The sequence below is a fragment of the Urocitellus parryii genome, chromosome X (genome assembly GCF_045843805.1).
Source record: "Urocitellus parryii isolate mUroPar1 chromosome X, mUroPar1.hap1, whole genome shotgun sequence".
Lineage (NCBI taxonomy): Eukaryota > Metazoa > Chordata > Mammalia > Rodentia > Sciuridae > Urocitellus > Urocitellus parryii.
Genome location: NC_135547.1, coordinates 30,889,573 through 30,913,829, shown reverse-complemented (window position 1 = coordinate 30,913,829; position 24,257 = coordinate 30,889,573). Strand labels below are relative to the sequence as shown.

At 44.5% G+C, this 24,257-nt stretch overlaps 1 protein-coding gene across 3 annotated transcripts in view; it reads right to left on the bottom strand.

Moving 5' to 3' along the window:
- Septin6 (septin 6) overlaps positions 1 to 24,257 on the bottom strand; it is a 72,251-nt gene that overhangs the window by 7,934 nt on the left and 40,060 nt on the right. For all 3 annotated transcript variants that reach the window (XM_026409072.2, XM_077793575.1, XM_026409071.2), the window contains exons 5-9: positions 22,247 to 22,408; positions 12,597 to 12,693; positions 8,397 to 8,565; positions 5,017 to 5,149; positions 1,244 to 1,434 (exon numbers count right to left, since the gene is read on the bottom strand). In XM_026409072.2, coding sequence (XP_026264857.1) covers positions 1,244 to 1,434; positions 5,017 to 5,149; positions 8,397 to 8,565; positions 12,597 to 12,693; positions 22,247 to 22,408 — 752 coding nt within the window. The remainder of the gene's footprint in view (positions 1 to 1,243; positions 1,435 to 5,016; positions 5,150 to 8,396; positions 8,566 to 12,596; positions 12,694 to 22,246; positions 22,409 to 24,257) is intronic.

Genomic DNA, 24,257 nt, shown 5'->3' with positions numbered 1-24,257 from the left:
CCAACAGACAAGTCCAGGAATGGGTGGCTAAAAGAAGGCAATGGGGGCTGGGATTGTGGTTCAGCGGAAGAGCACTCGCCTAGCACGGGCGGGGCCTGGGTTGGATCCTCAGCACCGCATAAAAATAAAAAAGGTATTGTGTTGTGTCCATCTACACCTAAAAAATAAATATTTTTTAAAAAATTTAAAAAAAATAAAAAATAAAAGAAGGCAATGACCATGGACACCTTGCAAGTCCTATTTAGTAAGGACATTGCTAAACACTCCATCTTGGAGCTCCTTGGGTTGCACTATACAAACAACCAGAGAGCATAAGAGCACTCACTGCTGGATGTTTTCTTGGTGTTGTATGGTCTGACTGGAAAAGCTTTTCTCTTCTCTGATTCTGAGATGAGGAATGGGTAATTTTAGCAAGCATTGACTATTGACCAGGACTATTAGGAAGGGGTGGGGTCAGGACTACTGACACACACTGTAACCTGGAGCACATTTGATCCTGCTTTCCTAAGTACCAGAGGAGACAGATTCGTTTTTCAGTCACTTCCCCAGCTTGAGGATGGGGCACTCAAAGGATGCCAACATCTGAAGGCTCCCCACTAAGTTCTCAGTACCCCAGGCTGGGCACAACTAAGCAGCCAGCAGGAAGGGATAGAAAAGGGTGGGAAATAGGGGCTGGGATGCAGCCTTCAGTGGAAGTAGTTAAATTCTGTTGGCTGCAGCTAGAGAGAACTGAGGCAGGTGAAAGCTGGACTATGGGCATGGAAACGTGGGCAACCTCAGATACAGGACGAGCAAGCAGGCCTGGAAACATCAGGTCCAAGCTCCTTGTGGTAGGGAGCGGGGCGGAGGTGTCCAGAGGCATCTGCTAAAAGATTCTCTTTATTCCACCACCCTCTATCCGCCCTTCCTTTTTCTTCCACTCCTTACAACTTACATCTCTCCTTGTTTCCTCCCTTCTACTCTCTCACATTCCTTTTGCTTTTCCTCTCCTTTCCCTTGCTTTTTCATCTCCCTTTTGCAGAGTCTTTCTAAGTAGCCCAAACAGAGGAACTGAACCTCTGGGACCCAACCCTCCCCTACACTCAATTCTCCAAACAGGGAAACCAAAGATTCCATGGGGACCAGTTATAGGTACTCAAATTAGTCTAAAAGCATGTGGTTCATGCCTGGTCACCAGCCCTTAGCCCCCTCAACCTCTCAGAAGGAAAAAGGAACCACCACCCTAGATAAGCCTGCTACTTACTTTTTCTTCTCTTTATCTCTTTTCAGAGTCTGTGAGCCTCCAGCCTGGGAACCCTGAGACTGGAGCAACTCAGCCGCCGTCTTTCTCTGTTTGAAAGCATTCACTTCATCATCCAGGGATTTCTTCTTATCCTCCAGCTTCTTCTTCTCATCTTGGTGAAGTTTCTTCAGACGGTCAAATTTCTCATGCAGCTGTCATGGAGACAGAGATTAGAAAAAAGTCCCTCAAGGTAGCCTCCAACCCAGCAGAGTGAGGACTGGCAAGGCTGCAACTTTGTAGGACCCCTGGACCACAGGACACATTTCTGCCAGGTATTGCCGTGATGGTATCAAAAGGCACACTGCTGTAAGCAGTTCTCTCCACCTGGTATTTTATCTCAAAATCTCTGCTTCTGAAATGGTCAAGGAACAGTGTGTTCTGTGTCATCCAACATTATGTTAAAAAGAATCCCCATAGCAAGCATGGTGGTGGACAGCTGCAACAGCAGTGACTCAGAAGGCTGAGGCAGAAGGATCATAAGTTCAAGTCTAGCCTTAGCAACTTGGTGAGGCACTAAGCAACTTATTGAGACTCTATATCAAAATAAAAAATAAAAGGCTCAGTGGTAGAGCGCCCCATCCCTTTTTATTTTTTTATTTTGAGACAAGGCCTTGCTAAGTAGTAGAGACTGGCTTTGAAACTGAAATCCTGTTCAGCCTTCGAAGTCGCTGGGAGGATAGGTGTGCACCACCACACTCAGCTAATTATTACAACAATCAGATGAGGTAGGTTCTGCTACTGTATCCAATTTTATAAGGAAACAGGAGGTATGAGAAATGAAAGCATTTGCCCAGACAAACCAAATTTTAGAGGATTATGTAATAGGACTTCCCATATGTAAGGAGCCCCCACTTTTCTTATCCCTTGCAATCAGGGAGGATCACAGAGAAAACTGCAGCAATGATAAATATGGTCTAAGGAAATACTTGGCTTTGGTTATGAAAGGAGATAAAAAGATCTTATAAAATGGAATGAGTGCGGACACCCTAATCTTAACCAGAGGTGAGGCTCAACTAAACCTGAATAGAACCAGAGACCTAAAGAACCACAAGCATATTCTGCTATGTCACTGTGACAAACAGATCAGGTGCAAGAACCATAGGCTCTGCCTTGCATGCACAAGGCCCTGGGTTCAATCCTCAGCACCACAACAAAACAAAAGAACCATAAGCTGTCACAAACTAGAATGTGGAAACTATTCTATAAAGTAAGAGCAGATCAAGCAGAATTTCACCTTATTTGGAGGATTCAGGGGAGAATTTAGGATTCTGTAGCACTTGCCACACATTAAGAAGGTCAGTATTCTGGGTCCTGTGGGTATTTGGAATTGTCACTTAGTAAGGTGTGGTAAGATGGTTTTTACTAGTCACTTGGAGTAAGGGGGTCACTTGGGCTGCCTATCAGTTTAACCTAGCTTTTGTTTGTTGCAACTTTTATTCATTTATCATTGAGATCCCCTTGCCTCTCCTCCTAAAAGGGCTGGGTGATATTTTTCTTCTTAAAAGTGAAACTGAAATAAAATCAATATCCTTTCCATGGGCTTGGTGATAACCCTTGAGAGTCATAGCAGATTAGACATGGAAGAGACTTGGGAAGTAATTAAATGTTTCTCTTCTTTATGGTAGAAGCTTTTTAAATATCATTATTTTATTTATTTATTTTTACATGATGCTGGGGGTCGAACCCAGTGCCTCACGCATGTGAGGCAAGCGCTCTACCACTGAGCTACAACCCCAGCCCCATGGTAGAGGATTTTGAAGCCCAGAGATGCAAAGCAGTAGCTGACATGACCAAACGTACCTGAGGTCAGTTAATCTGTCAGGCAGAGGTGGATTGGTAGGGGAGACCTTGGAGGCCAGGTCATGGCTTAGAGAACTAACTACATGTTTAGGAAGGATTGTCAAACCTTAGTTTAAAAACTTGCTAGGCCTGGACAGATAAACTATAAAATGAAATGGAACAGAATACCCAAGTATACAGGGAAATGCCCCATCTGTCCCTGTGTTAGGTTTTAGCAAATTATCTAGGACCACCTGAAACTACCTTTCCCCATAGCCATCAGAGAAAGTAGAATGGCACAGGTCATTAGTTGTCCCTATAGAGTTCTGAACTCCCAGGAAAGGGAAAATAATCAGCCCTAACCTCAAGGGCTGGACTTTATACCTGTATTGCTCTACAGTATTTTCTGTGATACTGAAAATGTTCTGTATCTGTGTTGTTCAATATAATAGTCACTAGCTGCCAGACATGGTGGCACATGCTTATAATCCCAGTGACTTGGGAGGCTGAGGCAGGAGGGTCACAAGTTTGAGGCTACCCTCAGCAACTTAGTGAGGCCCTTAGCAACTTAGTGAGACCCTGTTTCTAAATAAATAAATAGATAGATAGATAGATTAAGAGGGCCAGGGAAGTGGCTCAGTGGTTAAGTACCATTGGGTTGAATCCCAGATATTTTTTTTTTAAATATTTTTAGTTGTAGTTGGACACAAAACCTGTATTTTATTTATTTTATTTTTATGTGGTGCTGAGGATTGAACCCAGGGCCTTGCATGTGCTAGGTGAGCGCTCTACCACTGAGCCACAACCCCAGCCCTTAATCCCAGATATTTAATAATAGTAATAGCCAATAGTTGCATGAGAACCAAGCATTTGAAATATGGCTAATGAGAGTAATAAACTGAGTTTTAAGTGTTATTGTATATTTCAAATTGCTAAAAAGATTAGGTTTTTGGGCTGGGGATGTGGCTCAAGTGGTAGTGCGCTCGCCTGGCATGCGTGCAGCCCGGGTTCGATCCTCAGCACCACATACAAACAATGATGTTGTGTCAGCAGAAAACTAAAAAATAAATATTAAAAAATTTTTTTAAAAAAGATTAGGTTTTAAGTGCTTTCACCACACAAAAAAATGATAAGTATAGTAAATGAGAGATTTGTTAAATAAGTTGATCCAATCATTCCACAATGTACTAAAGCATCACATTGTATCCCATAAATGTATACAATTATCATTTGTCAATTAAAAATGAAATTTCAGCCAGATGCAGTGGCACATGCCTGTAATCCCAGTGGCTTGGGAGGCTGAAGCAAGAGGATCTCAAGTTCAAAGCCAGCCTCAGCAATGGTGAGGAACTAGGCAACTTAATGAGACCCTGTCTCTAAATAAAATATGAAATAGGGCTGGGGATGTGGCTCAGTGGTTGAGTGCCTCTGAGTTCAATCCCCACTACCATCCCCCACAAAATGAAATTTTAGAAGTTCAAGAAACTTAAGTAACCACATGTAGCTAGTGGCTACCATTATCGCATGCAAGGCTCTGGAGAATTAGGTAACACAGAGAAAACCTCTCAGCCTCAGGTGAAAGGCAAAAAAGACACAGATCTAGCAGGGCTCAGTGGTGCATGCCTGTAATCCCAGTGGCTTGGGAGAATAAGGCAGGAAGATAGAGTTCAAAGCCCACCTCAGCAAAAAGTCAGGAGCTAAGCAACTCAGTGAGACCCTGTCTCTAAATATAAAATAGGACTGGGGATGTGGCTCAGCGGTCCAGTGTCCCTGAGTTCAATCCCTGGTACCAAAAAAAAAAAAAGCTCTACCCAGCCAAGGTAGGGTTTCAGAAGCTGTGCTCCATTCCTGCCTAGAGGCCACAAGGCTCTTACCCAGGGTGAAGCCTGTCATGTGCTTCCACACCCTGATGGACCTCCCTTCCCTTCCTGCTTGGCACCCAGGCTCCCATTTACCTCTTTCTCTGCCTCTTTGAGCTCCGCTTCTTTCTCTTTGACTCTCTGGACGAACATCTGTCTCATCTCCTCTTCCTTTTTCTGTAGCTCTCCTAGGAATTCATTTCTTTTGGCCTCATATGTCTCCTGTAAACTGCGAGCATGGTCAGGTTAATCCCTCTGCCTTCAGAGGGGCTCTTTGATGAAAACTGTCTCCAACCATCCTCCCTGAGTTCCTTCATCCTCCCCCAATTTTAATAGAGATGCAAAAATAGAACCACAAAGCAGCAGGCAGCTGGCTCGGCACATGACGGTGGATCGTAGGGCTACTTGAGGGGAAAAAGTTGGCCTTGGCCAACTGAAGAGACTTAGAAAATCTGGTTTTATGCCTTCATATCACACATGAGGAAACTGAGGCCCAGAAAGGTGAAGTTACTCACTGAAGATCACAGGGCTAGTTGGAGACAGAGGTGGGACCAGAAGCTGTATCTCCTGTCTATTCATTTGGGCCCACCCATGGAACTATGCTGCCAAGTCCTGGTCTAAAACTGACCATGTTAATTCAATGCTTCCACAAATACTTTCTAAGACTCCACCATGTGCTAGACATGGTACTAATTAACACTATGCTAATCACTGAGCATCTGGACACCATTCCTGCCCTCAAGGAACTTGGGGTCTAGTGGGAGATGCCTGGGCTAAGGCCTCTGCCCCTGGACTGAAATTATTTTGAGGTGAGGTTCCCGAGTCTGGTAGAAGAGGACAGGCTTTGGATGCTCCATTCAAGAACTGTACATGTATCTACTGTATGGTTTTAAACAGGAGAACTGACTGGATCCATGAGAAAGTCCACTCTGGCTGTATTGTGAAGGAGAGATCTTCCAATGATCCAAGTAAAAAATGGTGGGATCTGCATGTTAAGGGGTGGTAAGGAATGGAGGGAGGTAGAGGAGCAGTAAAGGAAGCAGAACTCCCAGGACGTAAGAAAATCAAAATGATTGTGGTTTTGGGTTTGTGCACCCAGGTAGAAGGTGATTCCATGAACTGCAACAGGGAACACTGGGGAAGGAGTATGTTTAAGAAGAAAGGAGATGAATTAGATTATGGACAACTCACATTTTTGGTAGGGCCTCTGTGGAATGTCTGAGTGGAAATGTCCAGTATGCAGTTGGATCAAAGGGTTTAGAACTCAAAAGTAAGATTTTAGTTTTTGAGTCATCCACTTTGAGGTGGTAATTAGGAATATGAAAGTAGAAGGAACCAGCCACAAAGAGAATGGAGTGAAAGAAGCAGAAGGAATCCCGGGGGAATACCAACATTTAAAGGAATAGGCTGAAGAACATGAGCCTGCAAATGTAACTGACAAGGGAGTAGTAAGAGAAAGTGGAATAAAACCAGCCAGGTCATTACTGGAAGAGCCAATATTTCAAGAAGGAGAAAGTGGGGAATAGCATCAAATGTTAAGCACTGAGATCAAAGAAGATGAGACTCTAAGGCCACAATGAAATTGGCTACCAGTGAGTGATTGCTGGCCTTGGAGAGAAGCACTTCCGTGGGGTGTTGGGAACCTCTTTGACTGCATTGAGTTGAGGAAGTAAATGAGAGAAGAGGAAGAGGAGCCATAAATACAGAATGACTCTCCTTCCTGTAAGAGCCACCTTTTTTTAAAAAAATATATTTTCTTAGTTGTGCATGAACATGATACCTTTATTTTATTTATCTTATGTGGTACTGAGGATCAAACCCAAGGCCCCACACATGCTAGGTAAGTGATTCACCACTGAGGTACAACCCCAGCCCCAGAGCCAACTTTCTTGAGAGAGCAGGAGCTACCTAGGAAGAAGAGCAGGGCTAAGAGAGAACTTCTTTAGAGTGGGAATATTTACAGGCAATGTGGAAAGGGGTCAGTGGAAGAGGAGTGAAGAGGATGAAGACACGGAAACAGAACTACTCACAATGAGGCGGGCATGGTAGTGCATGCCTGTAATCCCAGCAGTTTGGGAGGCTGAGGCAGGAGGACCACAAGTTCAAGGCCAGCCTCAGGAACTTACTGAGCCCCTGAGCAACTTAGCAAGACCCTGTTTCTAAATAAAAAGGGGTGAGGAAGTGGCTTAGTAGTTAAGCACCATTGGGTTCAATCCCTGGTACCAAAAAGAAAAAGAAAGAAAAGCAAAAAAGAAAGAAAGGATGGAGCAAAGGTCCTTCCAGGAATGAGCTGCCAGGTGGAGGCACACTTCCTACTCCACAGATGCAGAAGTAAACTGTGGGAGGCAAAGGAAAGAAGCAGTTGAGGTAGCTCTCATCAGAACAGAAAGCTAATAAGCTCTCCTTCCTCCACCCCAGGGACTCCAGTGACCTTTCCTAGTCTGTCCCTGTTAGGAACTAAGGCTTCTGGGCTTTGCCCCAGGCCACTTTTCTGCTGCAAACAGGTACTATAGGAACTTAGAGGCCCTTGGAAAGCTGCCTTCTCTCACAAATATCCCCTACATTTGCTTATTGATGCCTGACATTTCCTAAAAGGAGACTGAGCCACATAAAGGGCACCACATGGTAATTTAACACACAGGGCTTTTGCATATAGATCAGATGTGCTTCTACTTGGTCTATCTCTCCCATCTGCATAAAACACTGCTTTTAGAAACATTCTCCTTCTCTGAAAGCATCTGAGATTCTGATTTAAGAAATATGCCAGTGATTATTCATATCCTGTGGCCAAAACAAAACTTGCACTTGAATGCAAACATGAAGGACAGTAAATAAAGAATCTGCATTCATCAATATGGGTAAAGTGACTGCTACTTAATCCTATCTGGTGTGTGTGTGTGTGTGTGTGTGTGTGTGTGTGTGTGTGTGTGTGTTTTCAGGGCTGGGGCTGGAACCCAGGGCCTCCCACACACTAGGCAAGCATTCAATTACTGAGCAATATTCCTAGCCCTCCTATCTGGTTTTGAGAATGGCAAGGAGGGTAAAGAACAGACTGGAGGCCTGCCCAAGCAACAGAAGCCTGATGAAGAAAGTAGGGCAGAAGACAGTTACTAACTGCCACCCTGTGGAATAGGGAGGGGCCCCAGTTCAGGGATCCCTTCCCCCACAGTTGACTGGATGTGGGGGTAGGGGGCTGTGAGAGATCAGCCAGGCTGTCCCTCTGGGTCCCCTCCCTTCCCTCACACCTATCAATAGGTCACAGTGTTTCCCAAGCCTGTCCCACTGCAGCTGTCTTGGCTGGTGCACAGACGCTGAGAAGGAAGGAACAAACAGAACTGGTGAGTGAGTGACCTCTGTTCCTCCTGCGAGGAGGAACCCATGTCTGGCTTCCCATGTCAATTCTCCAGGGCAAGGTTTCCATATCACTTGGGTGGGCTGAGCTGGGCTGGCCTGGCCTGGCTTGTTGGGGGTGGTACCTGAAGGGTTTGCTGTCAGGGTCGGTGTCCTTGAAGCCCATCTCCTCCAGCTTACAGCGTCGGTACAGTTCATAGTGCCGGGTGTGGGTCTGCTCCCGCAGATCCTCCATGTTGACCCGAATCAGCATCTCCCGCAGCTTCACAAAGTCGCAGTGAGCCTCGTTTTCAACTGCATAGCAGGGATTGGGGTATTGAAAGGATATTGAAAGGAAGGCCAGCAGAAGCAGAAATGGACGAAATGAAAGGCAACATGCCCAACAGTGACATTGCCTTGCAATCTGTGTAGATAGAACCTGTGAATTTACCTCCTAATTTGCTTTTGAACTGAAAATGCAAATGGAAAGTCACAAAAATGGCAGTCATGGAAAACTGGAATGCCATAAAAATATCTAAGGATGTTCAGTAGCATCTCAACCCAAATTCACCAATCAGACTATCACAGGATTGTCTACCCTGTGCCACTTTGTGGACAACAGCATATGTACACCCATTCAATAAACATTTGTGGAATCTCTGTTCTTAGTACGGTATGGGGCCCTGGGAATTCAGAAACAAAGTAATGGAATCCTGTTCTCAGGAGCTTAAGTTTAGTGGAAGAATAGATGTAAATAGGCAAATACTAAACAATGCAAAAATTATAAAAATGGAGGTAGAGCTGAGTAAAATGGAAGCCCAGAAGGTGGTGGGGGAGGGGTCCTACAAACTCCTTGGAGAGCGTAAGCTTCACCAAAGAGACAGCTCCTAAGATGACTCTGGAAAGAAGAATAAGAGTTTATCAGGCAGATGAGGAACACTGTCCTTGCAAGGTCTCCGTGTGGCTTCACAAGGTTATATAAGTAGTGTGTTACAGAGTTAGGATACAAACCCAGGCAATGTAGGGGGGAGGCAAAGGCTATGACCAGATGGCCAAGTCTCCAAAGAATAAGGGGAAAGAGCCAGGGTATCAGTAGATGATGGTGACAACCAGGGGTGGACCTCAGGGGTGGCCCATTTGGATGGCAGAAGCTTTGAAGGAGTGTTTGAATTAATGGCCTGATGAGCAGCAATGATGACTAGAAGAAAGTGAACCCCACTTTCTGGCCTCAGTGAAAAAGGCCCCTTCTTGAGAGAGTGTGGCAAAGGTCTGCATTTTGGATAGTGGCCAAGAATGACAGAGATGTGGACCAAATCACAGCAAAGTGGATTTCTGGCTGGAACCGAAGGTCATGAGCAGCGCTTTGTCAAGATGTCTCCAGACATGGCTCTGCTGTGTTGGATGGTGGTGTTTGGCCTAAACATGGGAGGGGGGTGGTGTCTGAAATGATGAACAGGATCAGTCATCTCAGATTCTGTTTTGTAGGTCTGGGAAAGGGCAGTGGGAACAGAAAGGGGTTGGGGAGTGATAGGATGAATACTTTCAGCAGACTTCCTTGTAGTCATCAGAGAAATCTTTCCAAAGCCCAGATAGATCCACATAATCCCCCTGCTTAAGGTCTGTTGCTTTTGGAGTACCCCCTATTCTGCTGTCACAGAACATAAGCTGATATTAAAAATTGCATCAGCTAGGCATGGTGGTTCATGCCTGTAATCCCAGCAACTCTGGAGGCTGAGGCAGGAGTATCACCAGTTCAAAGCCAGCCTCAGCAACAGCGAGGTGCTAAGCAACTCAGTGAGACCCTGTCTCTAAATAAAATACAAAATAGGACTGGGGATGCAACTCAGTGGTCAAGTGTTCTTGAGTTTAATCCCCAGTACCAAAAAAAAAAAAAATTGAATCAGTAAGGCAACTTCTTGGGACCATGCTAAATGCCACCTGCTTCTCCAAATCTGGACAAGGATTCCTGATAGTCAGTCAGAAGGCCCCTGTAAGTTGCTAAAGCAATATGCAACATCATCCTCATTCAAACTAATAGTCAGGGTTGGGGGTATAACTCAGTGGCAGAGCACTTGCCTGGCATGCTCAAGGCCCTGGGCCCCATCCCCAGCACCTAAAAAAAAAAAAAATGAAAACTGAACAGTCTCGGACTGACAAGAAAAACATTCAAGAACCCAGTTTTGGTTATGTGTGGAGTTGTCCAAGTAGAAGGAAATTATCAGAACCACGTCTGCTGGCTTCTCTTCTCTCACCTCAGGTTCCTATATCACAGGCCACATACCCATTCCCAGGGTAAGACTGGTAGTCCAGAAACCATTTATTAATGCTCCTAGTAGAACATTCCCAGCCCCAACTGGCAGGGAAGAGCAAAACATAGCACAGTTCTGATAACCAGTCCTGTCCTACCTATTAAAAAATCCAGACTGGGGGAGTAGCTCAGTGATAGAGCATTTGCCTAGCATGCACAAAGCCCTGGGTTTAGTCCCCAACTATCACTAGCGGGTCTCTGCATGCTCTAAAACATGCCAGCCTTTGTATTCTATGTGGTCAACTCACCACCTACTCCTTTTTTAAAAAAAAATTATTTATTTATCTATTTATTTGCCAAGCAGTAGGGATGAGTTTACGGATAATCTGCCACCCTCTCATACAGTGCCCCTGCAATCTGTGGCCCAATTTATAGCTGTCAACTCTGAGGACCAGAGACACCTCTTCAGTCCATGGCAGTGCCCTAAGACCTTGTCTTATTTACTGAACCAACTGGCCCTGAGGGTAACTTAACATTTGTCAGGAAGACCACAAAAAGAACTTTCCTGAGCATATATAATACGTCTGACTGCTTTTAAATTGTGAAATAATCATGCATTATACATGCATATCAAAGAGGACATGAAATGTGCACTGATGTCTCTATAACCCAGTTTAAAGAGTATCCATACTTTAGAAGCATACCTGCATTCCCCTTTCTGATCTCATGCCCCACTCCTAATTCCCCAGCTTTCCCTGGCAATGAGTCTTAACCACTATCCTGACTTTAGGGTTTATCTTGTTTTCTTTTATAGTTTTACCACTTATGTACAAATTCTTATATCTGATGTATCATGTTTGGGGCTGGGATTGTGGCTCAGTGGTAGAGCGCTGGTCTAGCATGTGTGAGGCCCTGGGTTCGATCCTCAGCACCACAAAAAATAAAGAAAATAAAGGTATTGTGTCCAACAACTTCTAAAATATAAATGTTTTATATATATATATATATATTTTTTATATATATATAACATGTTTAATTTTCTTACTTTGGAATTCAAACAAAACAGAATTCTACAGTATGTATTCTTCTGTGATTTATTTAGCTCAACATTATGTTTCTGAAATTCATTCATCAAAATGTAACTGTGTAGTTCATTTGTTTTCCCTGCTATATGATATCCCATTATATGAATAAGTCACAATTTATCCAGTCTACTGTTTTTGTGGTGCTATGGGTTGACCCTAAGAGTGCTTTGCCTCTGAGCTACATCCCAGCCCTTTTGTTTTGAGACAGGGTCTCATTAAGTTGCCAGGCTGGCCTGGTGGGATTCTAGGCAGGCATGGTGCAGGCTATCCAGTCTACTTTTGTTTGTTTTTGGTACCAGGGATTGAACCCAGGGGCTCTTTACCACTAAGCCACAACCCCAGCCCTTTTTATTTTTTATTTTGAGACAGGGTCTCGCTAAGTTACTTAGGGCCTTGTTAAGTTGCTGAGGCTGACCTTGAACTTGCCATCGTCCTGCCTTAGCCTCCTAAGTGGCTAGAATTACAGGTGTGCACCATCACACTCATCTAGTCTATTTTTAAAAAATGTTTTTAGTTGTTGATGGACCGTTATTTTATTTATTCATTTATATGTAGTGTTGAGAATCGAACCCAGTGCCTCACAGGTGCTAGGCAAGTGCTCTACCAGTAAGCCACAATCCCAGCCCTCATCCAGTCTATTTTTAATGAATATCAGGCTGTTCCTAATTACTTGTCATTGGGCATAACAACTCTGTGAACATTCTTACACATCTCCTGGTACCTCTGGGCAAGAACATGTCCTTTCTTGTACACTTCCCCCCTTCCTTGATCCATGTCTATTTGTTTTTCTTTTAGGGGTGCTTTCTCCATGAGAAACAAAGGGAGACTGTTCACATCAGAAAATCCAGATATGGAGCCAGAGTTTGCCTGCTAGTGACCCCTATGATTTGAGACTCAAGTTGAATGCGGACAGGCTGGGGACAAGTTAAGGTCTTGTTATTCAGAGACTGGGGACAAGCAAAGGAACAGACAGAAGGGGTTCCCTGAGTGCAGCCTGTCTGCTAGAGACTCACCCTGTACTGTGCCCCAAGGATACTGCCGTGCCTTCATCATCTTGTTCCCTATCTTCAGTTCTTCTGTGCTGCCAATGACGGCAAAGGGAAGGTGGGCCTGAAATAGAAGGCAAAAACCACTCAGAACTCCAGAGGAAAGTCATAGAGCATCCCACAATACAACTGCTGCTCATCTCTGGGACCTCATTCTGCAATGGCCCTCACAGCTGTCATTATCAAAAGGCATTGATTAACCCACTGAACTGTGTGGGAATAAGAGGCCTAGTCCTAGCCTTTGCTGGTCCCAAATTCACAATACAAGATAACAATGGCATGCCAAATGTCATAGGGAAGAAAAAGAGAAAATAAGCAGACTAATAAGCAGATACATGGATTAGCAAGTATATTCATCAGCTTTGAAGAGCTGTGACCAAAGTCCTGGACAAGAACAACTTAGAGGAGGGAACTGGGGTTTCAGAGGGCCATAGATAGCCAAGTTCATTGTTCTGCACCCTAAATGAGGTAGCACATTATGGTGAAAGGGCATGGCGGAGGGAAGCCACTCCCTTCATGGCAGCCAGGAAGTGGGGGTAGCACAGGGAAATTGTGGCCTTCCAGGGCATACCCCCAGTGACCCACTTCCTCCAGCCATGCCCCACTTATCTATAGTTACCACCCAGTCTATTCAAACTAGAATGGACTGATGCGGTTATAGCTCTCACAACCCAATCATTTTACCCCTGAACATTCATGCATTAACACAGGAACCTTTGGGGCCATCTCATATCCAAACCATAACAATAAGCTCTTCACTTTCAGTTGCTATAGGAAAAAGAGACTTTGGAAGGTGGGTGAGCAGGAAGAGGAGGCTGGGTGTGGATAGAGAAGATAAGGGAGAACTACGGGGGCTGGTTTCACTGGTCGTCCCCACTCCCACAGAGTGAGAGCCCCCAGAAGAGATTACACCCTGAAACCACAAGGCTGACAGAGGTATACTGTCCTTCCTCTCATCCTTCCCTGGACCAAGAGCTCACACTGATCCCTTGAGCCTAGAAGGCAAGTCACCAAGTATTCACCCACATGCTCACAACTGCTGGCTTCTCTTTTAAGTGTTACAAGGTAAGCAAAGAAGTAGATGGGCTGAGGCTGGGGCTCAGTGGTAACGCACTTGCCTGGCATGTGTGAGGCACTGGGTTCGATTCTCAGCACTGCATATAAATCAATAAAGGTCTATCAACAGCTAAAAAAAATATTAAAAAGAAGAAAAAGGGGACAACACACTCCCTCAACCACTGGAAGCTTAAAATCTTGTGGGAGAAGGCCAAATGACATACCTAAAATCACAGAAGACTGCTGAGGTAAACACTAATCAGTGCCTAGGAAAGCTTGTAATTCCACACAGTGAGATGTGAGATAAGAAGGACTCTAAAGAATATGATAATGAAGGAAATAGAGAGAGGAAACTGGCCACTTCCCCTTGGCTCCAGTCTTTAGATGAGGATCAAAGCAGAGTGACCTTGGTTGTAAAGTAAAAGAATACACTCATAAAACATCTGAAGAAGTCCACTGCCTAGTAGGCATGCAGCCTATCCTACAAATTCCCTCTGCTTATAGGCACAGGGCAGTTTCTCCATTGTACCCCGGCCTGCCATTGCCAAGGAACATGTAATAAAATGTCCGAATCCTCTCTGTTGAGTCCACCAAGTTCTTTCTTCAAGATTGGAAAACAGGACACTGGGATCTGTTCAGCCCCAGGGATGAGCAAAGGTAATATATGACCAAGAGCTCAAATGTATGATCTGGGCCCCTGCAAATAGTAGGTGATTTAGTGTTTCTTGAGTGGTGATGGTCAGGTTGCAGGAATAGGAGAAAGGAAAGAAGGCAAAGTAGGGTCAGGGATATGAGCTCAGAGTATGCAGGGGAGATGAGGATCAGGGCTGGCTAGCAAGGAGTCTTTGTGGTCAGAGAAGAGGGAGCTGTCCCAGCATAGGGCCTGGGAAACACTCAGGATGCCCCATTCCAAGGTAGCTGACCAGCTTGTAGGAGTCATCCTTAGCCAGATGGAACATCTGAATAGCTGTTGTTTACAAACTAGGTGAGACCAGGCATGGCTGTACCCAAAAGGGCTTTACACCAAAAGGTAAAGGGCCCACTGGAGCAAGCTTTCTTAGGCTCCTGTCAAAAACAGGCTGTGGTCTCAGATATTTTTACCTGTTTGTTCTACAAATGTTTACTGTGCTGCTACTATGTGCTGGGCCTTACAGACAACAAAATGTTGAGCCGGCCGTGGTGGCACATGCCTATAATCCCAGCAACTTGGGAAGCTGAGGCAGGAGGATCACAAGTTTGAGGCCAGCTTCAGCAACTTACTGAGATCCTGCCTCCAAATATAAGTATAAATAAAGAACTGGGGATGTAACTCAGTAGTAAAGCACCCCTGGGTTCAATCCCAGTACTTAAAAAAAAAAAGGCAGCATAGGTAGTAGTAGCAATTATTCTAACAGTGTTACCTGCTATAAAACTAGTATTAGCCAGAGCAATATATTAAACTCTATGCATTATGTATCAGGTGCTTGGCATTTCACAGTACAAGGTAGGTAGTCTCATTGCTCCCATCTTATGGATGAGAAACCTGAGGCCCAGAGGACTGACTTGCTGGCAGGCACACAATATTAAGGGAACAGCTAAAGGTGGAGCCCAAATGTTATGGTTTAGATATGCAATGTCCCCAAAATCTCATGTGTAAGACAGTGCTTTTGTTCACAGATGAAATGATTAGATTATGAGATGTAGCCTGATCCGTGGACTAACTGGACGGTTACTATAGGCAGGTAGGGTGTGGCTGGAGGAAGTAGGGCACTGGGGATGTACCTTTGGAGTATACATTCTGTCTTTTTGCTTCCTGGTTGCCATATCCTGAGCTACTTTCCCCTGCCACACCCTTCCTCCATGGTGTTCTGCCTCACCTCAGGCCCAGAGCCAAGGAGTTGGCCCACCATAAACTGAACCTCTAAAACCATGAGCCAGCCAAACTAAACTTTTCCTCTACATTGTTCTTGCCAGGACTTTTGGACACAGTGATGCAAAACCTAACTGAAACATGAGGTCTCTCTAGCTTCAAAGCCTACCCCTTGTTTACTTGCTGCTTGCTCCCACTTACGAGGTAAGAGCTCTAAACCTGGAGTAAACTAGTTGTGCTAGGGCAGATTATAAGAGCCAGTTCAATTCTGGGAAACCCACAGCCAATCTATTGCTCAATTGTTTAATCTGCATGCTGATCTTATAGCCAATCCTTCATTTCCACTCTTTTCTAGCTCTTGACCCTGAGGATGTTCTTCAAAGCAGGAAAACACGGGATCTCATTAAGAGCTCAGCTCCACAACAACCACACATTCCCCAAGGTGCTCAGCCAGCTGTTGAAGCTGCTCTTCCCTCACCCTGTCCCTCTCTCAGCTGCCTATCTCAGCTACTCCCCAGCCCCTTCCCAGTCCACTGACTGTTCCTGAAATAGGGACACAGGAAAGAGGGAAAGAGGAAGTCATGGATATGGAAGGTGGATGTGGGCTGCTGGTGGAAAATATTTCAGCAACAATAATGTAAGATATCAAGGAAAAAATATAACAAAAGATAGGCAAGAATGGACTAGTGGTGTTACACAAGACCCTGGGTTTGATCCCCAATGCTGCCAAGAAAAAGAAAGAAAAAGAAAAAAGATGTGCATAAAATTTTACTGGAGGGGCTGGGGATGTGGCTCAAGCGGTAGCGAGCTCGCCTGGCATGCGTGCGGCCCGGGTTCGATCCTCAGCACCACATACCAACAAAGATGTTGTGTCTGCTGAAAACTAAAAAATATATATATATATTAAAATTCATTCTCTCTCTCTCTCTCTCTCTCTCTCTCTCTCTCTCTCTTTCTAAAAAAAAAAAAAAATTTTACTGGGAACACCATTTAGGAGGACGGGTGCAGTGGTGCACGCCTATAATCCCAGTGGCTCTGGAGGCTGAGGCAGGATGATCGCCAAGTTCAAACCCAGCCTTAGAAACTTAGTGAGGCCCTAAGAAACTCAGCGAGACCCTGTCTCTAAATAAAATATAAAAAAGGGCTGAGGATGTGGTTCAGTGGTTAAGTGCCCTCGGGTTCAATCCCCAGTATTGGGGGAAAAAAACTAATTAGGAAAACAGTGTAGCAACAGAGTAATTGGGCATGAGACACCTGGGGCATCTGGGGAGCACTGAATTCCTGAAAATGCTATCCAATAGTCTGAGCATCTCCAACCTGTACCAGCTGGCTTTATGGGGGAGGGGGACCAGCTGGACACAGTTCAACCCTATTCAGGGATCCAGAAATGTTAGGAGCTTCAACAACATGACAAAGTTGCCAAGGGGCAGTGATTGCAGAGGGCTAGACCAAGGGAGGAGGTGAGAAAGAGAAATCACATTGTGTCCCTCATCCTGGGCTCTCAGCTCTAAGTGATTGAGGAGGAAGGTGTGTGAAAGGAGAGGCATTTCTCTGGGCTCAAGAAGGAAGGAGGAAAAAACCCAAGAAGAAAATACAGGCATAGAAAATGTCATCCTTCCCTTGAGCCTGTTATTTTTAATCAAGAGACATTGTCAGTCAGAATGACAGGGTCAATTATTTCCCCTCTTCCTCAAACTGCCGTCGTTTGATTCCTGTAACTCCCTGCCTGCTCGAAAACACACAGCCTCCACCAAACTGAATTCCAAGGCCTCCCAACCACCCCTACTCCTTTACAACTGGCATCAAAGACTCTTTTGAGGGACTGAGGTTGTGGCTCAGCGGTAGAGTGCTTGCCTCACACATGTGAGGCACTGGTTCGATCCTCAGCACTACATAAAAATAAATAAGTAAATAAAATAAAGATACTGTGTACCCCTACAACTAAAACCAAGTATTTTTTTTAAACACTGTTTTGATTAAGTATATGTGAGATAATTTCTGAATGCTGGGTCACAATTATAAACTTAATTTTTGATCAGTGGGAACTGGGATACAGAGAGGTTAAACAAGCCACCCAGGCCCCAAACCCCCATGCCCAGGTCTTCCCAGGAATCAGTGAGGCCACCACACTTTGGCTGTCAGCCTCCCCCAGACACCCAGGGTGGCCTGTGCTCTGCCTCCTGGCTACATAGCATCTGCTGGAAATCAGCTAACCATGACAGGCAGGAAATCATGGGGAACCAGACTGTGACTTTCTGCCCTGCTGCTCTTGAGAGACAGATGGCTATGATAACCAGAACGGAGTCAAGCACGGTGGGGAGAAGATAAATCCCCCAATCAAACTCCAGATCCTACCAACGGGACCCAAATCTGTAGCTGAACTTTCTCATCCTCCTTTTTAAAAATATTTTTTAGTTGTAGATGGACACAACATCTTTATTTTTATGTGGTGCTGAGGATCGAACCCAGTGCCTCACACACGTGAAGCAGGCGTTCTACCACTGAGCCACAGCCCCAGCCCTCTTCCTCCTTTTTTTTTTTCAGGTTTTTGTAGGTGACTGACAGGTAACAGTTTTTCTGTGTGGACCCAGGAAGAGACTCCAATAGCAGCAAGGCAATGCTGCTGCTGACTCACAGACAGGCTCAGGAGCCTGTGTAACTCTGTCACCAGACCTCTGATGAGGTGCCCCCAGATGTCAGGTCTCCCAAACACAGAGCTCCAAGAGATAGCCTAAAGCCTCCCCTTTGGAGACTACTCCCAGATTCATTGTCTTAGTCTGTTTTGTGCTGCTACAACAAAATACCCGAGACTGGGTAATTTATAAAGAGCAGAAACTTGCACTGGCTGGTTTAGTTGTCTGATGAAGGCCTTATTGTTGTATCCTCACATGGCAGAAAGTCGAAGGATACACTAGCTGAATGCCACATCGAACACTAATGAGGGAACAGCCCCTCTAGGCTAATCACTTCTTAAAGGCCACATCTCCCCCTTCTTCTTTTCTGCAGTATGCAGTATTGAGGATTGAACCTAGGGGTGCTTTAATACTGAGCTTTTAACACAGTCTTTTAAAAAGAAATTTTTTTTTGGTGCCAAGGACTGAACCAGGGCCTCTTGCATGCTAGGCAAACACTTTACCACTGAGCCACGCCCCCACTCCCTTTTTAAAAAAAAAATTGAGATTGGATCTTGCTAAATTGCTGAGGCAGGCCTTGAACTTTGCAATCCTTCCACTTCAATTTCCTGAGTCACCCATCTCTTAAAACTATCACATGGGCAACACAAGTTTTTCAGGGGACACCATCAAACCACAGTGCTGCCCCTATAGTCACATGGCTACCTTTGGTATATTTTAAAGTGTTTAATGATCCACCTGGCATGACTTATTTTATTCTAATTCCACCACATTCATTACGTTTGAAAGAATAGATGAATGCTCTTTAGCCCCATGAAATAGCATCAGGCTTTTGTATAATCTCAACTGGCTTCCTCCCTGAGTGGACAGTGTTTCCTTGATGTGTAGCTGGTTATGCTTGCCCCCATTGCAGGCTGGCAGCTAAACTAGAACATTGCTTAATTTGTTCTCAAGTCAACTCTTGATGACTCCTGAAAAAGTGCATGCAAACAATGGAAATACCACCGCTGTCTCAAAAGGGATGGGCTTGTGCCTGTAAATCTCCCTGTGACCCCATTGGTCAGTCATGTGCTCTTGCTGGGGCTAAATGTCAAATGCCTTTGTGGAAACCAAACCTAAGACCTCACAAATGGTCAATTAACTGAATTTAGCTCCAAAACTAGGCCCATTGCTTGGTACCTGGCCATGGTTTGAGCCATTCAAAGGACATTAAGTGGGCTGGGGCTCAGCGGCAGAGCACTTGCCTAGCACCTGTGATGCATTGGGTTTGATCCTCAGCAAGATGGATAGATAGATAGATAGATAGATAGATAGATAGATAGATAGATAGATAAAATAAAGGTATTGTGTTCATCTACAATTAAAAATATTTTTTAAACACAAAGAACATTACATTTGGGGCTGGGGATGTGGCTCAAGTGGTAGCGTGCTCGCAAGACATGCGAGGGGCGCTGGGTTGAACCTCAGCACCACATAAAAAATAAAATAAAATAAAGATGTTGTATCCACCAAAAACTAAAAAAAAAAAAAAAATAATCAAAAAACTCCCCCCCCCTTTCTCTCTTAAAAAAAAAGAACATTAAGTTTAAACATTACAGCAATTTTTTGGCAGTGCTGGGGATTGAACTCAGAGCCTTATACATGCAAGGCAAGCACTCTACCAACTGAGCTATACCCTCAGCCCTACAGCAATTTTTAATATGAAAGTATCAAACCTTGAGGGAGATCAGAGCACAGGTTGAAAGTAGCATGCAATGAGATCTCTCTCTCCCTTTTTTTGCCCTCTCAATCTGAAATAAGGCTTTCTAGGGCCACCAAAAAGGCAAGGGGGAGCCAATAAAATCCCCAGTGGTAAGCAACAGAACAGCTGTAAGATATTCTCCACTTAAAGAAGAGGTTTCCTCCATTTCTTCCAATCCACTCACTCCCCAGGAGAATTGGCTGTGGTGGCTGAGACTGTGGGGCTGGAGTGAAACCCAGAATTCAAATGCCAAGCCCAGGACTGCGATGATGTAGCTTCAAACACAAATGGCTTGTCCAAAGACTCTGGGGACTTTTGACATGGTTGCTCCAGGGGCAGGCAGGCTAAGCAATCCAGTGTATGTATTTTGCAGTGGTGATTCCTTCCTGTTTCTCCCCTACCCCAGCATAGGGAGTCCCATTGTAGACCCCTCCCAGGGGCATGCCCATTCCAGGCATACTAGCAAGAAGCAACCCTTCTCTTTCCCACTCAAAAAGCATGGTGGAATGCCAGAGGGTGAATGATGAGCAGTTGTTATAGGAACAACCCTGAATCTACTCAAATTCGTTTTTCAGAGTGAAACACTGGCTAACACTAGGCTGTTATGAATACCAGGGGACCCATAACCTATTCACAGCCATAAAAGCTTGGTTGAGGGGTGAGGGAGTAGCTCAGTGGTAGAGTGCTTGCCTAGTGTGCACAAGGCCCTGGTTCCATCCGCAGCATCACCAAAAAAAAAAAAAAAAAAAAAGCCTGATTTAGAACTGCTGCTTCATAGCATAGGAATTTTCCAACCTTGAGGTTGAACCTGCCCTAGGCTCAAGCAGAGGGTCAGAGCTGAGCTTTAGGTCCCAGGAGGATTGTCATTCCTAATCCACTAACCTATAATGTAGTTAGATATGGTTTTGTGTGATACCTTGAGATTGGTGAGAAATTATAGGCCCTATTTGTTCTCAGCAAAGCAAACCATAAGACTGAAGGCTCCTTGGTGACTTAGGGAATCAATCAGAATTTGGAAGACACCCATGGGAGCCGTTGTCCTGAGGTGACTACATGCTTCCAGATACCAGCTCCAATGACACCCAGACAATACTTCTCTCCAGGCTCCTATTTTTCTGCAGGCTAGCCACCCGTTCAGGTTTTCTCATCGTAACAGAACCTACTTTCCATCAAAACGCCCTGACTACTTGCAAGGACAAGCACTAATCTTTTCAATTTTTTCCATGCCCACATCAGGTCACAGAGGACATAGCTCCACCTACCGCAATCCACATAGCCTTATCCTTGAGCCACATTTGTCAAAGATGATGAGGGACTTCTAATAACAAACCTATCTCGGGTACACTGATGGACAGGAAGTCAGGCGAGACAATGACTCGCAGCCCTGCTATGCTAATTTGTTGGCCAATTCATAGGAGGTGCAGCTGATGCTGTAATGATAACTTAGAGGGCAGTGGCAGCAGGAAAGTTTTCTAAAAATGGTTTTTATTACAAGGTTTTCCTGAATTTGGCTATCCCCAGGCATTATGTCATTAGGAAAAACTGATGCCTCTCAATAGAGAAAAAGAAATCTGTTCCCAAAGCAGAGGCTTTTGGAAAGCTATTAGCTGTCTTCTTAAAATCACAACATTGAAGCTTTCACAGCAACAGCATCAACACATTGTAAAGAAGCATGAGGAGCTGTTTGACTCTCTGCCTTTATTACTCATTCCTCTCGTAGGGGGAAGTGGGGGAGGAGAGAAAAGAGGACAAATCTTTTCTTTATTATTCATTCACACTTAATAAAGCAAAGCATAACCCCGATACTTAAAAATAACATCTTCCTAGTCACCAGCAAAATTGGAGGCTATATATCATTCTTCTTCCCAGGACAGAAAGCTTGATTATCTGAGTACAGATTATCCCTGAGTCTCTGAAGCTAGCTAACTTTTTCAGCTTTTTTTTTTTTTTTCCTGCATGCATTGTCTTGGTCAGAGACAAAGACTGCAAAGACTGCATTTCCTGCAGTCTCACAGGGGCTGCCTGTCGCATCGTGAAGATGAGCTAAGAGGTCTGAATTCCCTGCTCCACGCTCCATGCTCCACCTGGAGTCAGCCTTTTCCTTTCTCTCAGACTGGCTGTTAATCACTGAATCTCTGAGGTTTTGCAGCAGCCACCACTAGGAGAAAAAAGCTGACTCGTTTCTGGATTTTCTCATAAATATCTGAGACTCAGGTCATCAAGGGTTAACTATACTAAGATGGCTAGTGAGGGTACTTCACTGTTATTTTTTGTGTTATTTTGTAAAGTAATAATAATAGAGCACAAAAGAAAGTTAAACCCTTGAGATCCAACTCACATTCATGGTTCCGTTGATCTCCGCCACCGATTCATCATCTGTGGGGAATTGATAGATCTGGACCCCGTTGCTGACAAGTTCACTGGTGATTTTGATTTTGAACTTTGTTAGCTCGCTCTTAGAAATGGCATCTGATTTGGCAATGATGGGGATGATGTTCACCTAGGGAAAGAAGAAACAAAGTGGAATCGTTGTTGGTAATTGCCAACTGATAGCCACATGACCTTCTACCAGCTGCCAGAGAGAGCAGATCACCCATTGGTCCAGGACAAGTCACTGCTGTAGCCATACAACAATATACTGGGCTGGGCTGGGGCTCAATGGTAGAGTGCTTGCCTAGCATGTGTGGGGCACTGAGTTCAACCTCAGCACCACATAAAAATAAATAAATAAAATAAAGGTCCATTGACAACTAAATATATATTTTTTTAAAAAACAACATATTAAACAATAATGAGTATTTACTATGTGCTGGAGACTGAACTAAGTGTTTACATGGATTAAGACAATTCATACTGACAATAACCCCCTAAGGGGTATTATTATGACTATTTTACCAGTGACAAATTGAAGCATAGAGGTTAAGTGACCTGTCCAAAGTCACAGAGAGGTAGATAGCAGAACTAGGATTCAAATCCAAGTTTGGCCTTATTCCCAAGTCCATAAAAGTCAACCACCTCAGGTCCAAGTTGAGCTCTGGGATATCTTGGTATCAAGGTCACTGCTGGGATAATTGGAAAGATGACAGTTGAGACTCTATGATTGACAAAGGGGGGGGTGACCACACCTTGCTAATGGTAAATTGTCCCAATCCATCCAGACTAGGTTAGCCCCAGCCAGCTATGGACCCAAATGGGAACCACATGGAAGATGGCAGGTAAGGGAGGCAAGGGCAGTGCTCGGTGAGGTTGCACACCTGGCTCTCTTACTGGCAGGAGCCCAAAGCCAGCCTCAGCAACTTAACGAGACCGTAAGCAACTTAGCGAGACTTTGTCTCAAAATAAAAAATGAAAAGGGCCGGAATGTGGCTCAGTGGTTAAGTGCCCCTGGGTTCAATTCCTGGTACAAAAAAAAAAAAAAACAAGAGTGCAGTCGTTCCTGCCAGCAGATACCAGTGGGGCAGCATGAGTACTGCTCAGAGCCTGGGCTCTAAATAGGGAATCTGGGAGTTCTAGATATGATATGGAAGAGGAATCCTGCCTCCTTTGCACTTTGGCTTAGGAGTAACTCAGAAGGCTAGTACCACACAGAGCTTCAGATGCTGGGCCAAAGAAAGATTGGATCATGGAGGCACCTTCTTTGAAGTTTCTGATGGAAGAAGGGTGTCAAAGCCCTTGCCAAGGTGGAACAGCAGACAGAGCATCGGCCTTGTCACTTTTTGCCAAGTCCCCATCAGAACACTATAAACATATGTCAGAAACTGCTTACTTAATGCAGCCCACCTACTAGGCTGCCAGCCACATGGTTTACTGCTGCCCTACACAGGGGCATACCCGGCATGGTGACATTTCCAGAGCAGCCTATTATTCATGAGCAGTGAGCTCATTGCTATGAAAAATGAAAAAAAAAATTGCTCCTATTCTGATTATAGCTGAAATTCAGTTTTTTTAGTACATATGCTACCAAAAGACTATATGTAAATTAGATTTTGGTAAAATAAAATACTTTAGAGTCAGAGAGCGAGGTCAAAATCCCATTACAAGTTGTCTGACTTTGAGCAAGCTACTTGCTGCCTCTATGCCTCAGTTTTCTCATTTCTAAAATGGGAATAAGTAGTACCCACCATGCTAGATTATCAGAAAGATAAAATAATACACATAAAAAACTCATCATAGTATCTGGCACACACTAAATATTAGGAAAAAACCTAGCATGCCTGAAGCCAGATGTGGTGTCATACACCTGTAATCCCAGCAGCTCAGGAGGCTCAGGCAGGAGGATCACAAGTTCAAAGCCAGTTTCAGCAACTTAGCAAAGCCCTAGGCAACTTAGTGAAACCCTGTCTCAAAAT